We start from the raw sequence: 12,846 nt of genomic DNA, 5'->3' as shown, positions 1-12,846 counted from the left end.
TAGCTTTCTGAGTATTTTTCTGCTGGAGACAGTACCTTATTTCAATTTTATTGATTTCAGCAATTTGTATACTGCTTAATTAGACATTTCTAAATGGTATACAAGAGACTCAATACAATAAGATTAAAAATGAATTAAAACTATAAAATCAGAATTTAGTTAAAAAGCCTGTTGGATAAAAAAATTCCTGGGTGTTCCTAAGTGATGCACTTTGTGTGTTGCCTCATTGCATAACTAAGTTGGGTTCATTAATTTTAGTTCTACTCTAAGTAAAATTAGGTGGCTGCCACCCTGTGTTTCAGAGCTGCTTCCTGCAGTCTATTCAAACGCTGGGTGAATTGCTTAAGTTGTGTGGTATTTTTGGAAGAGGCTGTAGGTAGATAATGGTTAGATGAACTGAATTTGAGCTGGTCAGTATGCCACATCCATAAAAGCTAGATAACGTACACAGCAGTATGTGTGTATCTTTAAATCCCCTTTTAAAATTTAGAAACCTAGTGACAACTGCATGAAGTATCTTTATAAAAATGTACAGCAAAGGTAAAACACATCTGTCTTTTTATGAATATATAAGCTATCTTGTCAAATAAACCGTTGGAAAACACTCCTGATGAAAACACAGTGATGGAAAACAATGGCGGATCATCTCCGGATGTCCTCAGCGCAGCTTCAGAGAGTGCTCAAGATGCTAGCGAAGAAGAAATGGTAATGGTCTCCCAATAAGGAGGATGTTTTCATAACGTTTCTACTGGATGGGGTTGTTTGAGCAGAGCTTTGGTCATGAGAATTGAAGCGTTGCTGTTTTGAAAATAGTGGGATGGTGAGGAAAGTATGCAAATGAGGGTGGCACAGCCTGGACAAAAAAATGGCCCTCTGTGAAATAGGAGAGAAGGCTACAGAGTTCACTCTGCTTTAGCAACTACATAAAAAGAAAGTACAGTCGTACCTTGGTAGTGAAACGGAATCCGTTCTGGAAGTCTGTTTGACTTCCAAAATTTTCAGAAACCAAAACATGACTTCTGATTGGCTGCAAGAAGCTCCTGCAGCCAATCGGAGGTCACAGAAGCCCTGTTGGACATTCGGCTTCCAAAAAATAGGTCACAAACTGGAACAGTCACTTCTGTGTTTGCAGCGTTCAGGAGCTAAAACGTTCAACAATGAAGCTGTTTGAAAACCAAGGTACAAATGTATATGTTGAATAATGCTTCCCCTAGCAATTTTGGAATTAGCAGACAGCCATGGAATCAGACTTAAGGTTATGTAACTTTAACTTTTTGTGGCAGCCTCTTTAGTTTAACTACTCTATAGAGGGGCTAGTATTTCCCTAAAAAGTAGAAACGGGGCTTGTGGATTTAATTATCTCCCCCCCCCCCCAGAACAGTGCTTAGAGTAGGAAAATTCAACTGATGTCTTTATTTCTTATTATGCATAAATCATAAGCTTATGAACTAGCATAAGGTGAACAAATTGCTCCATATGTTTGAAAGCAAATAAATAAATGAAGTCCTTCTTCTGCATGGATCTCATGAATGTGAATGGGCCTTTTGATGAGCTGCTGCCAAAATAGAGCTTCTGTGGGTTACATTCACAATTATTTTGTTCTAATTATTTATTTTAAAACTCGTTCTCCTGCAAAATGCTCAGAGCTGCCCACAATAAAATGGCAATGGTATTTCCTTTGAAAAGTGTTTAGAAACTCATTCTGGTTGAGAATACAGGTATCTGACTGGAGCCAGATAGTAGAGCAGGTGGTGCCCTTATTACAATTGCACTGACATCCCATTAGAGTTCATGCCAGTTCAAAGTGCTGGTTATGACCTAAAATCCTAAAAGGATCAAGTTATTTGAAGGATTGTCTTATTCCAGTATAAACCAACCTGTACATTAAGATCTGTGTGAGACCCTTTCAGTGATCCATCATCTGAGAGAGAGCCTTTTTAGTACTGTGCCCATGCTCCAAAGCATTCTTCCTAAAGAAAGCTGTCTGTTCCCTTCTTGGGCCTTCCATTGCCATGCAAAGACCTTTTTGTTTCAGAGGCCTACTGAGTTGATTATGTTATTTGTCCTGCAAAATACATGTTTTATTAGCTCGTGGTTCTTTAGCTTCTCTTCTGTATGTTGACATGTGTGCTATTTCATTGTTTTATCTGTAATGTTGTGAGCTGCTTGAGTATATCGTATGGAAAGGGAGGATATAAACTTCCCAAATTAACTAAAAATAATCTATCAGCCCAAATATTCAATCAGCATCCCCGAAATAAAACAACTGAAATTTAGCCAAGCAACTATGACTAACAGATGTATCAGATATCACTAACACACAATAGCTATGTTCAACTTGGAGCAGATGTAAGCAGTTTTATACTCAGTGCTATGAGTCAAAAGTTCCCAATGGGTTACAGAACCTACTCTAACTGAAATTGGTTTTTATTTCCCTTCTGTTACTTCGACTATGTGATTCTTTGAGTCTGCACATTTGTTGGGGTGGGGTGGGGAGGTCAACATAACATGAGCTTTCCCAGATGAGTTACTAATTGTATTTTCATTTTGTTGACAGATGTCTGTTGTGGTTTTTAAAATATTTGGTGTTAATGGTGAAATTGACATCAGAGGTAATGACACAGATGTATGCCTTCAGGTAAACCAGGTTGTACCAAATCAGTTGGGCAATATCAGTGTTCGACATTACCTTTGCAACCGAACAGCAGGTAAGAACTAATTTAATATAAAAAGGCATTTTTGGTGCTTTCGCACTAGTGAAAATGTCTTAAGGATTCTGTTTTGTTGGTTTTAGTATGTTATGAAATAGCCTACAGATTTGGACAACTAAAGACTTTAAAGGGGCTTGAAAATTGTTTACCTTTAGTGGATTTGTAGGTGTGTCTGTGTACTCTTCTGGAATTATCTGAAGAAAGGCCAGAACCTAGATTCCCCCCACCCCCCCACTCAGACTTCTCTAACCGCAATAAATGGTTATCTGTATTCAGTTAGGTACTAGCATACAGTGGAATCCCATGTGGTGCAGATGGGACTATCACCCATGCAATGGCACTTCAGCTTCCGTCTTTCACATGCCCCCTAAATCTGCTTTGAAGTGTTCTGTACCTCTGCAGAGCAGATTTTGAAGGCATGCAGTGGGGCTGCAGGGGATAGAAAAAGTCTCGATCAGCAAGAATAAGTCTACTCCATTCATTCATGGACAACATTGGATACAGCCCATAGATTATACTGCAGGATTTATTTTATACTTTGTTGCTTATTCAGTACATCTGAAATATCATTAAAAGGAAGACATGCTATGAACTTTGTGAAATTAATTTGTAAAATAGGCATTTGAGAGGAAATTATGAATACTTCCTTTATCTGATTACACTCCCTTACCTGTAAAGATTATGGAAGCAGTTTCCATCCTTTTATAGATTTTTAAATCAAAATACCTAATACAAGTTAGCTGTCTAGTAGATGACATAGCCCCATTATATTTTGTTTTGTTTCAAAGTAGTCAGTGTTTACATCATGTTGGAGGATGGACTATAAAAAAGAGACATTTAATGTCATGTAAAACTGGTTTACCTGATTCTGTACTGGTTTTATAACAGGTTCAGATCCTAAGAGTGTGACTGGGCCAGTTAAATCAACTCCTGAAATCAGACTGAGATGGGAAAGTGGACCCAGTGCTATAATACATTCATTGCTATCAGAAAAAAATGGGTTTCTGCAATGTCATGTGGAAGGCTTGAGTGCTGATTTCCTAATGTCTTCACTTATGAACATTCAACGTTTTTTGGAAGATGAAATGGTTGCAGAAGTGATGCCTATGAATATAAAAATTTCTAATACAAGGATCAACTTAAAAGTATGTAATTTTGGGAGTCAGATTGATGTCAGTTCAGAGCAAATATTGATAATTCGGGATTGAGGGAAAGCATTGCTTAAAATAAATAAAGCTTAAATTAACAGCTCCTGTTAGGTACTAGTCAATAGCTTTAAATATATTAAATGATGTAATGTTTTCAAACAAGCACTATTGAGTAAAATTTGGCTTCATAGAAAGCTATTCTAACGTTAGTGCTCTATATTGTCTTCAGCTATACTGCCAGATTAGATGAAGTAAAATTCAACGTTCTGCCTTGTTTTAGAGCTATTTAGTTGGATGTTTTGAAGCATATTCTCATGAACTCTTTGCAGTATAAAGAGTCTCAGAGTTCATCTGTCAGAAACTTGCTAGTGAAAGAGGAGAGTAGGGCATGCAGAAGCAGCCATTCCTCAGTGGCAAGCAAAGTCTCTCTGTCTCTCTCTGTTGGATGCTTTTGGGAGTTCCGCCATTGACTCAAATATCACAGAGAACTTTACAGTCTGCTTGAATTTAATGTGATATATTTTTAAAAATATGCTCGTTTCACTTATATTTTCTAGGATGACAGCCCACGTGACAGTCTAACTGCTCCTGAACCAGCCCCCGTAACGCTGAATATTGACCTCCTTATGGTGGAGAGGAAAGATGATGGTTCATTTTGCATCAGAGGTCTGCCTGCCTGCCTTTATTTTACCAAATTATTATTCTTAGTGTTTTTACCCACCTTTGAAATATTTGTATTGAAAGTGGGATAAAACTCATAAGAAAATAGAAATAAATACTATAGTCTAATATCGTCATGGGAAAAAATCATGTGTTGCGCAATCTAGTCCAAGCCTCTACCATTTTTGATGTTGGCATCTGTCTGTCTTGAGAGACAATGGAGCGCACCTCCAGGGGTGAAGTCAAACCGTTGTGTTAGCAACACTGAAGTGACCTCCCTGGGGCACAAGCCTCGGCAGTGTGTTTGGAGGTCCTGGGCTGCCCAGACAAGAAGACCCCCATCTCAGCTTCGCTGATGGTGGTCCAAAGGAAAGCAGAGCAATATGTTGGCACCAGCTTGGTTGCTGGAGTTGCTGGAAGGAGGCGTAAAAGGTGCCATCCAATCAACTTGGGGACTCCACTCTGGATTTGTGTAGGGTTTACTCCTTAGCCCTTTATTCTCCTGAAGGTATCCCGTAAGGCAGCAAAGGTTTAGATCAGAGTTTTCTTTCTCCTGGATGTGCCACCTTCCCAGGTTGACAAGGCCCATCTGCCCCTCCCATTTGGGCTATATATGGGGGGCGGGAATGCAGGTAGTTCAATAAAACATTTAAACTATGGAGAATGCTAAAATACTAAACTGTAAGTTCAACTGTTTAATGTTGAAGAACATCTGATTTTTCCAATTCATGGAATGAGGCAAGGATGATATTTATTCATAACAAAAATAAACATCATTTTTTATCATATAGACTGATATCATTGATGAATCATGACTAAGTTTTTACACTAATAGATTGAACCATATAGGTCAAAATCAGTCAAGCTTTATTTGTGGGTGAACAGTCTTCAACAGTACAAGGAGGGTATTGAATTTTTTAAATTATTATCCTGTTGTTGCTGCTTTCCTGACCACCATAAATATCAAATGCAGAATTTACTAGCTTTTGTAATTTTGGACACTGAAATAGCATTAAATCAAACAGAAATAAACTTTTAAATTAAGATTTTGGAAAATGCAACATAGGTGTAGTTTTCACTATAGGTGATATTAGCAGCCTCATTTAAATTTATAAAGGATTTAAGATGAAGATGCAAAAAATGAGCTTGAAACTAACATATGAAAGGATAACTCCAATGTCTGTTTGTAATGAGGGCCACAGATAATTTGGAAACTTATTCCTAGCCCCTATCTGGCTCAGAACTCGTAAGAAGTTGCTGATACTTAAGTGTCAAAGGATTAATTTAAATTCTGATATTTGATTTGGGAGTATGACATGTGAAGGCATAAATCTGTATGTAGCAAACTAACAGGAAGAAGTAAATGGTAAATCAAAGATGTGAACACTGACTCATTTCACTATCAATAATATGTGTTGGATGCAGTGAGATACTAAGGCAAAGGTTGTATTGAGTAGTAAGAGTTATAATTTACTTCATAAACAATAGAACTCCCTCCAATCCAGATATTTTGGAAAGTAAAAAATGAATGCCCCAAAAGACTGATGGGGTAAAGTGGTTAGCTACATCTATTAACACTACTGTAATATCATAACCACTAGACGAGTCTAGCTTATCGTTTAAAGGGTATCTTGTGGCTACACACCTGCCATTAGAACCATAAAGTCTAGTATTATAATGGCATCTCAGTTTAAGATGTTTGCTGAGATATAGTTATGTGAAGGTGTGATTGTACAGGTATGCACTTTTTGAAGGATTAGTTATTTACGAAAGCTCATGCTATACAGCTTTGTTTCATACTACTTGATACTTTTTAGCTGTAGATCATTAACTATTCAATATTTTTTTATATTGACACTGTACAATTCAGGTTACTGAGATAAATTGCTGTTGAGGTACAATCATTGGATACTATCAAGTGATTTCAATGTTTCTACTCAGTATGACTGATTGATATATATATATATATATATATATATATGCTTTCGTAGATTTTCACGGGTACAGGAATGCAGGTTTTGGTGTCCTCGGGTGTCTTCCCGTGTAAAAGTTGGGGTGTCTAGGCGACGTTTCGACGAGGTCTCACTCGTCATCTTCAGGCTGGTGCTTTCGGCTTCTTGTTACTGGAACAGAGCAGGATCTCAGTGTTTGAGTTCCTATAAATACTGTTGAGGGGGTGTGGTGTATAGCCTCCAATGTTCTGGGCAGAGAGGAAGTTCCCAGGCTAGTGTGCCTTTTCTTCTTTTGTTCCTTAATTACTTGAGGGATATCTTGAGTGATTTCTTGAGTGATATCCTGAGTACCACTTAGGTGGGTCATTAGGTGTGGATTAGTTTAGCAACTAAGACTTTAGCAACTAATCCACACCTAATGACCCACCTAAGTGGTACTCAGGATATCACTCAAGAAATCACTCAAGATATCCCTCAAGTAATTAAGGAACAAAAGAAGAAAAGGCACACTAGCCTGGGAACTTCCTCTCTGCCCAGAACATTGGAGGCTATACACCACACCCCCTCAACAGTATTTATAGGAACTCAAACACTGAGATCCTGCTCTGTTCCAGTAACAAGAAGCCGAAAGCACCAGCCTGAAGATGACGAGTGAGACCTCGTCGAAACGTCGCCTAGACACCCCAACTTTTACACGGGAAGACACCCGAGGACACCAAAACCTGCATTCCTGTACCCGTGAAAATCTACGAAAGCATATATATACATATATATATATATATTCTGCCTTTTTCCTGATTCAAGGCAGCTTACAGATAAGAATGAGAACTCTAAAACACAGAGAAAACAATGATTAAATAACAATTAAACACTGATCGACTTAAAATTATATACATATATAAAATCTATTAAAACCATACCAATAATTACAATAAAAACCAGCATGGCGCCATCCTTTTAATTAAGAGCAGCCAGTTCCCAAATGCCTGTTGGGGGGAAAAAACCCTCTTCACTAGCCAGCGGAAGAACGAGGGAGCCAGTCTAACTTTTCCAGGGAGGGAGTTTCAAATTCTGAGAGCAGCCACGGAGAAGGCTCCCTCCTGTGTTCCTACCAAGTGTCCCTCAGCAGGGGAAGGACGTCAAAACCTGGGCTGGAATGCAAGTCTTTCAGATAGCTTGGACTTAAGCTGTGTAGGACTTTATAGGTCATAACCAGCGCTTTGATTTGTGCCCAGAAATAGACTGTAGTAGTGGAGCTGTTACTGTTGGGTATCACCCATTTTAATTATTATTTATTTTTAACAGATAACCGAACACCTAGCAGTGATGTTCTAAAGACTAAGACAAGTAATGATACAAGAGAACAAACTGCTGAAGTTAATGCGCACAAAAAACAGAATTGTCTGTCTCAAGCTACACAAACATCTCCAGAAATTAGCAGGTCTCTTAAACCTTTTAGGAATTTATCTGATTCGATCAAGGAGCAGGTAACCATAAAACTACAGAACATTTCATTGTGCAGGTCTCTTGACAAAAATTGTATGTTTTAGCATGATTTTTTGCTTCTGCTCAAGGCCATACCTTTTCAAACTATTCCCCCATCAAAATGAACTTTACAAAGCATTTTGAAAGAGGGACATGAAGTAATTCTAGGTAACTACCGTATTTTTCGCCCTATAGGACGCACTTTTTCTGCTCCAAAAATGAAGGGGAAATGTGTGTGCGTCCTATGGGGCGAATGCAGGCTTTTGCTGAAGCCTGGAGAGCGAGGGGGGTCGTTGCGCACCGACCCCTCTCGCTCTCCAGGCTTCAGGAAGCTATCCGCTAGCCGTGGGAGACCCAGCTCTCCCAGGGCTAGCGGAGAGCTTGCCTGCATCCAGAAGCTTGGGGCGCGCTGAGCTCCGCACGCCCCAAGCTTCGGGATTAGCGCAGCGCTCCGCTAGCCTTGGGAGAGCCGTGCGAAGTTGCGCTGCTTTCCCAAGGCTAGCAGAGACCTTGCCGGCAGCCAGAAGCTTGGGGTGTGCTGAGTTCCGCACGCCCCAAGCTTCGGGATTAGCGCAGAGCACCTGGGGGGAAAATAAATTTCCCCCCCTTTATTTCCCCCCCAAAAAACTAGGTGCGTCCTATGGGGTGAAAAATACGGTAATACCTTTGGTTCAAACTCATGAAAATTTGTTCTTGTTTTTTGTTAAGAACGCATTATTTGGGGGGGGGGATTGTTAAGAGGAGTCTAAAATTGTTAAGAGGAGGAGTCCCACCTTAGATCAAATCTATGCTGCCAGGTGCCATAAGAAAGCGGCAGAGATAGCACAGGATAGTACGCACCCTCCCTTCTGGAAGAAGGTATAGGGTTATAAAGGCCAGGACTAGCCGCCTGAGAAAGTTTCTACGCAAATGCATTTCTGGTTCTAAACGCAGCATAAGGGCTCTCTATAGTATAGTGTTTTTTAAAATGGGGTTTCAGAGTTTTCAGGGGGTTTTGAATGTTTTATGTAGTTTTTCAATTTCATTGTTCTGCATGGGACAATGACAATAAAGATATTGTATCGTATTGTATCGTATAGTATATAACACTATTAAATTATTAATTTCTACTTTATTATTCCAGCTGATTGAAGAAAATGAATGTCTTAAACAAGAACTAGCCAAAGCTAAGACAGCTCTTGCTGAAGCTCACTTGGAAAAAGACACCCTGCTTCATCAAATGAAAATGATGAATACTGAAAATAAATGACAGAAGACTCTATAGTGTTGCACTGGAACAAAAAGGGATACATTTTAGACTGTTTTTGGAACCTGAGCTCTGAACAAAATTTCTGCAGAATAATCAGTTCTGTCAACATCTTCAAAGAATTAGGATGTGCTTCTCTTTAGCCTGAATTTAAGATGCAGTGATGCAGGGAAAATCAATTTCTATTATATGTTACTAATTTGTTTAATAGGTGGTGGCATGAATAAAATGTACCATGTGTCATTGTTAGGCTATCTTCATTTGTGAAGATAAAGTTCTGTTATTGGTAGAAGAAAAGTACTATTCAAGGGAGATTAAATTTGCACTATTAACTGTAGGTGGGCACAACATGGTCCATCGTAGCTAACTAATACTTAAGTAATCATCCAGAGACTGGGCCTAACACCAACAGAACTTGCCTGGGACTGCGCACCCCCTTTATGCCTACATTATCAGCTGTGTTAATGTGTTGAAACCACTCTTGGAAAGGTGTGACCCAAGAAAATGAGGAAACACTCCAACTGTGCTGGAACCATGCTAATGTTTGGTTTCTTTTTATCCAGTATTTGTGACCATTGTACAGTGAAGAATATTGGAGTGGTGCTTGGTCAGCTGATCTGTCACTAATTAATGATTAGACCAGGGCTCTTCAGAGATGATCACTGGTCATTTGTAGGAACATTCCTTACTTAAACCTTTTAACAGATTGGGGTGGTTTTTTTTTTGTAAAAATGTAATCTAACTGTATATTAATGCACTTGGGAGGGGGGGAATTGAATAACTGCCCTCTTGGACTTGTGAAATTCCATTAAAAATGTAAAACTGCATTATAAACTATGGGCAACTTGTAAAAATTTAAATTCTAGTTTTCAGCTGAAAACTGCTGCAAATATATAAATAAAAAGCAGACTTGTGCAGGAGGTTCTAAGTTTTTAAAATAATGAAGACTATACCCAATAGGAAAATTCACTTTGGATAGACCTTTCTGAATCATTTTGTTGAAAACATTGTCTGGTATTTGTTTCGTCTGAATTATACAATGTTTTACGGAATTGGGAAATACCTTGTTTTTAAAAGTGCAAACCAGAGTCCTAATATCTACAGTTCTGTGGTTGGAGTTTTATGTGTGTGGGAAAGTGAAGAACTGGCTTGGGTGGAAGTGTCTTTAATTAATTGTTTCTCCTGACAGCAAAAATGGGAGCGTGTATATATACTTTCCATTTTGCTGGTCCAGCTTCCAGCTTCCTCTCATAAGGTCAGCTGCAGTGATGATATTGTGGTTGAAATGAGATAATACTTTTCCAAAAAAGATCTTGTCATTTTTAATAATTTCTTATCTCTAACTTGAAGTGTCATATGTAGTATACTCTGGGATTGCATGTGTACTCAGTACACCACATCATCTCAGTCATCTGGTCAATTCTGAAGAACCCCAGCTCTCTTCTTGTGTCGTTCCCAGTAGATGATTCTGCATTAAGTAGCAAAAGTCTTTAAACAGATGATCTTACAGTTTGCATTATTACATTTCATCCAGTTCCTGTAACTCCAGACAGTGAGATCATTTGGTCCATCCATGTTATCTTTCAGTATTTAATTTGTACAAAAAATATTTTTATATTGACATCATCAGTGCATTATCTAAGTTCCAGTTAAACAAATTGATTTAGTTGAGGAGTTTCACTGCCTCCTAAATATGAAGCCTTGCTTTCTGGAAATACTTTGATGCCCTTCGAATTAGGCTTTAGCCATATGCTTTACTAAACATTTTTTTATAAAAAAGATTCCCAAGGAACATTCATTGTTGCTTCAATTACAGCAAGCTGAAGGACTTCGAGGGAGCACCAGCTCCATCTAGTGAGAACTCTGTGAACCTTCCTCTTGGGTTTGGAAATTGGAAATGCATGTTTAGTTTAGTTTCAAGAGTAAACTGTTATAGTTAGTCTTTATGAGGGTTTTACGAATGTAAAACCTACATTGACCAGAATGTCAGCCTTATTATAAATTCTTTTTTATGTGAATAAGTGATCTGATATTAACATAAATAGTACAGGAGGCTCAAATGCAATTTAAATCTCACATATAAAAACAGTCCTTGGCTTTTGACCTATACAAAAACCATTCTGCTTCTCCCCTCACCCCAAATGAAATGTGAGATCAGCAGAGCCATTTTCGCAAGCAACTGTTAATGCTTTTATTCCAGAATATAGAATACAGCCACTAGTCTTTCAGTTTATTTTGAAATGTAAAAACTGATTTCAATATCATTTGGAAAATGGCATGCACATATTGTCTTTGTTAACTACACATGTCAAAGATGGGAAGAGAGGCACCTTCGGCGAAAACTCCAAACCTAAACATAGTAACACTTTTTGAAAACCAGCTCCTCCTATTTAGCCAACCCAATCCTCAAAACACCTTCCCCCTTCCTTCTAAATCAACTTACCAGGCATAACAGAAGGAACAGCAGCATTGCAGCCAGGATTACAGAGGGAAGGACAAAAATCAGATTTCAGCCCTGCCCCTCGTTTCAGCAATAGCAGTAACCCATGAAAACAGAACTCCCAAAGGTCATCTTGGTCATGCTTGCAATGTGCCCAAGAGGAAGGAAAGGGAGATCAAGGGAAATGGAGGGTGCAAGAAGGTAAGGTAAGAATTGTGGGTCTTGTGTAGCATATGGTTTATTAGAGGTGAGCTTTACTAGTTCCCCTAAGGTCATATCACAGCCCAGCATGGTTCACTGGCAGCTTAACCTTTGTGCCTAGTATTTTACAATAGTCTTAATCTCTCATAGAATGTTGGAAAGGTTATGGTCATATAAAGTACCCATTATAGTACCTGCAAAAAACCCCAACTGATTTTATCTGAGCCACCTCGTTGGAAACACAAAACAAGCAAACAGAAAAATGTTGCTATCTTTGTGGACAGACAAGCCCTATAGGTGTACAACAAGAAGCTAAAAGTAGAGGAAGAGTCAGAGCATTGGTAGGTACTAATAACAGATTCAGCATCAAGAGTACGGTAATAGGCAGAAAGCAGGCTGCAAGGGAAGAATAGATAGCAAGGTCCAAAGAATGCTCTGCTAGACCATGGACAGCTCCACGATAGCAGATGACACACTTTGCATTTTAAAGAAACAAACATGATACATGAAGTGTTCATAATGTCACTTAAGCACTTAAGTCACACTTGTCTTTTCAGCTTGTTCACTCACTACTTCTCCTGGATGAAAAAACCTTGGAGATAAAATAGAAACAAAACCTTACCTAAGAAGAGTTAATAGCAAAGTCAGTGACAGATTTAATACAAGGTGCCACTGCTGTTGTTCTGTGAACTTGGAAACCAAAGAGTGTATTTGGAATGACCCCAAGGAATTCCTGATTCCAACTGATTGACAGAAATTGTAAACCTGTTGCCCAAATTATGTACAAGTTGTATTCTGGTTAACCTTTGGTTGAAGGAGATCAATCATACAGTCATCTAGGAAGCTGTTCCCTAATAGTCTCTGAGGTTGAGAAAAGGAACTGGTATAATGAACCTAAAGACTCAGCTATACAGCTGCAAATATAAGGTTTTAAGCGTGTTTTAAGCGCATTATAGACACTAGACTGGATGTCGATAGTACACTTATGTCAAATTCAATGTAT

At 38.7% G+C, this 12,846-nt stretch overlaps 1 protein-coding gene across 1 annotated transcript in view; it reads left to right on the top strand.

The window, feature by feature from the left end:
* The window catches only part of BLTP3B (bridge-like lipid transfer protein family member 3B), a 41,485-nt gene extending 31,449 nt beyond the window's left edge, over nt 1-10,036 (top strand). The window contains exons 16-21 of the mRNA XM_081927914.1: nt 575-705; nt 2,558-2,708; nt 3,600-3,856; nt 4,417-4,525; nt 7,777-7,958; nt 9,080-10,036. Coding sequence (XP_081784040.1) covers nt 575-705; nt 2,558-2,708; nt 3,600-3,856; nt 4,417-4,525; nt 7,777-7,958; nt 9,080-9,205 — 956 coding nt within the window. The 3' untranslated portion in view covers nt 9,206-10,036. The remainder of the gene's footprint in view (nt 1-574; nt 706-2,557; nt 2,709-3,599; nt 3,857-4,416; nt 4,526-7,776; nt 7,959-9,079) is intronic.
* Nucleotides 10,037-12,846: the final 2,810 nt, after the last annotated feature.

The sequence above is a fragment of the Podarcis melisellensis genome (genome assembly GCF_964234715.1).
Source record: "Podarcis melisellensis genome assembly, chromosome: 10".
Lineage (NCBI taxonomy): Eukaryota > Metazoa > Chordata > Lepidosauria > Squamata > Lacertidae > Podarcis > Podarcis melisellensis.
Note: the sequence above shows the minus strand (reverse complement) of the source record. Positions and strands in the feature narration are given on the sequence as shown.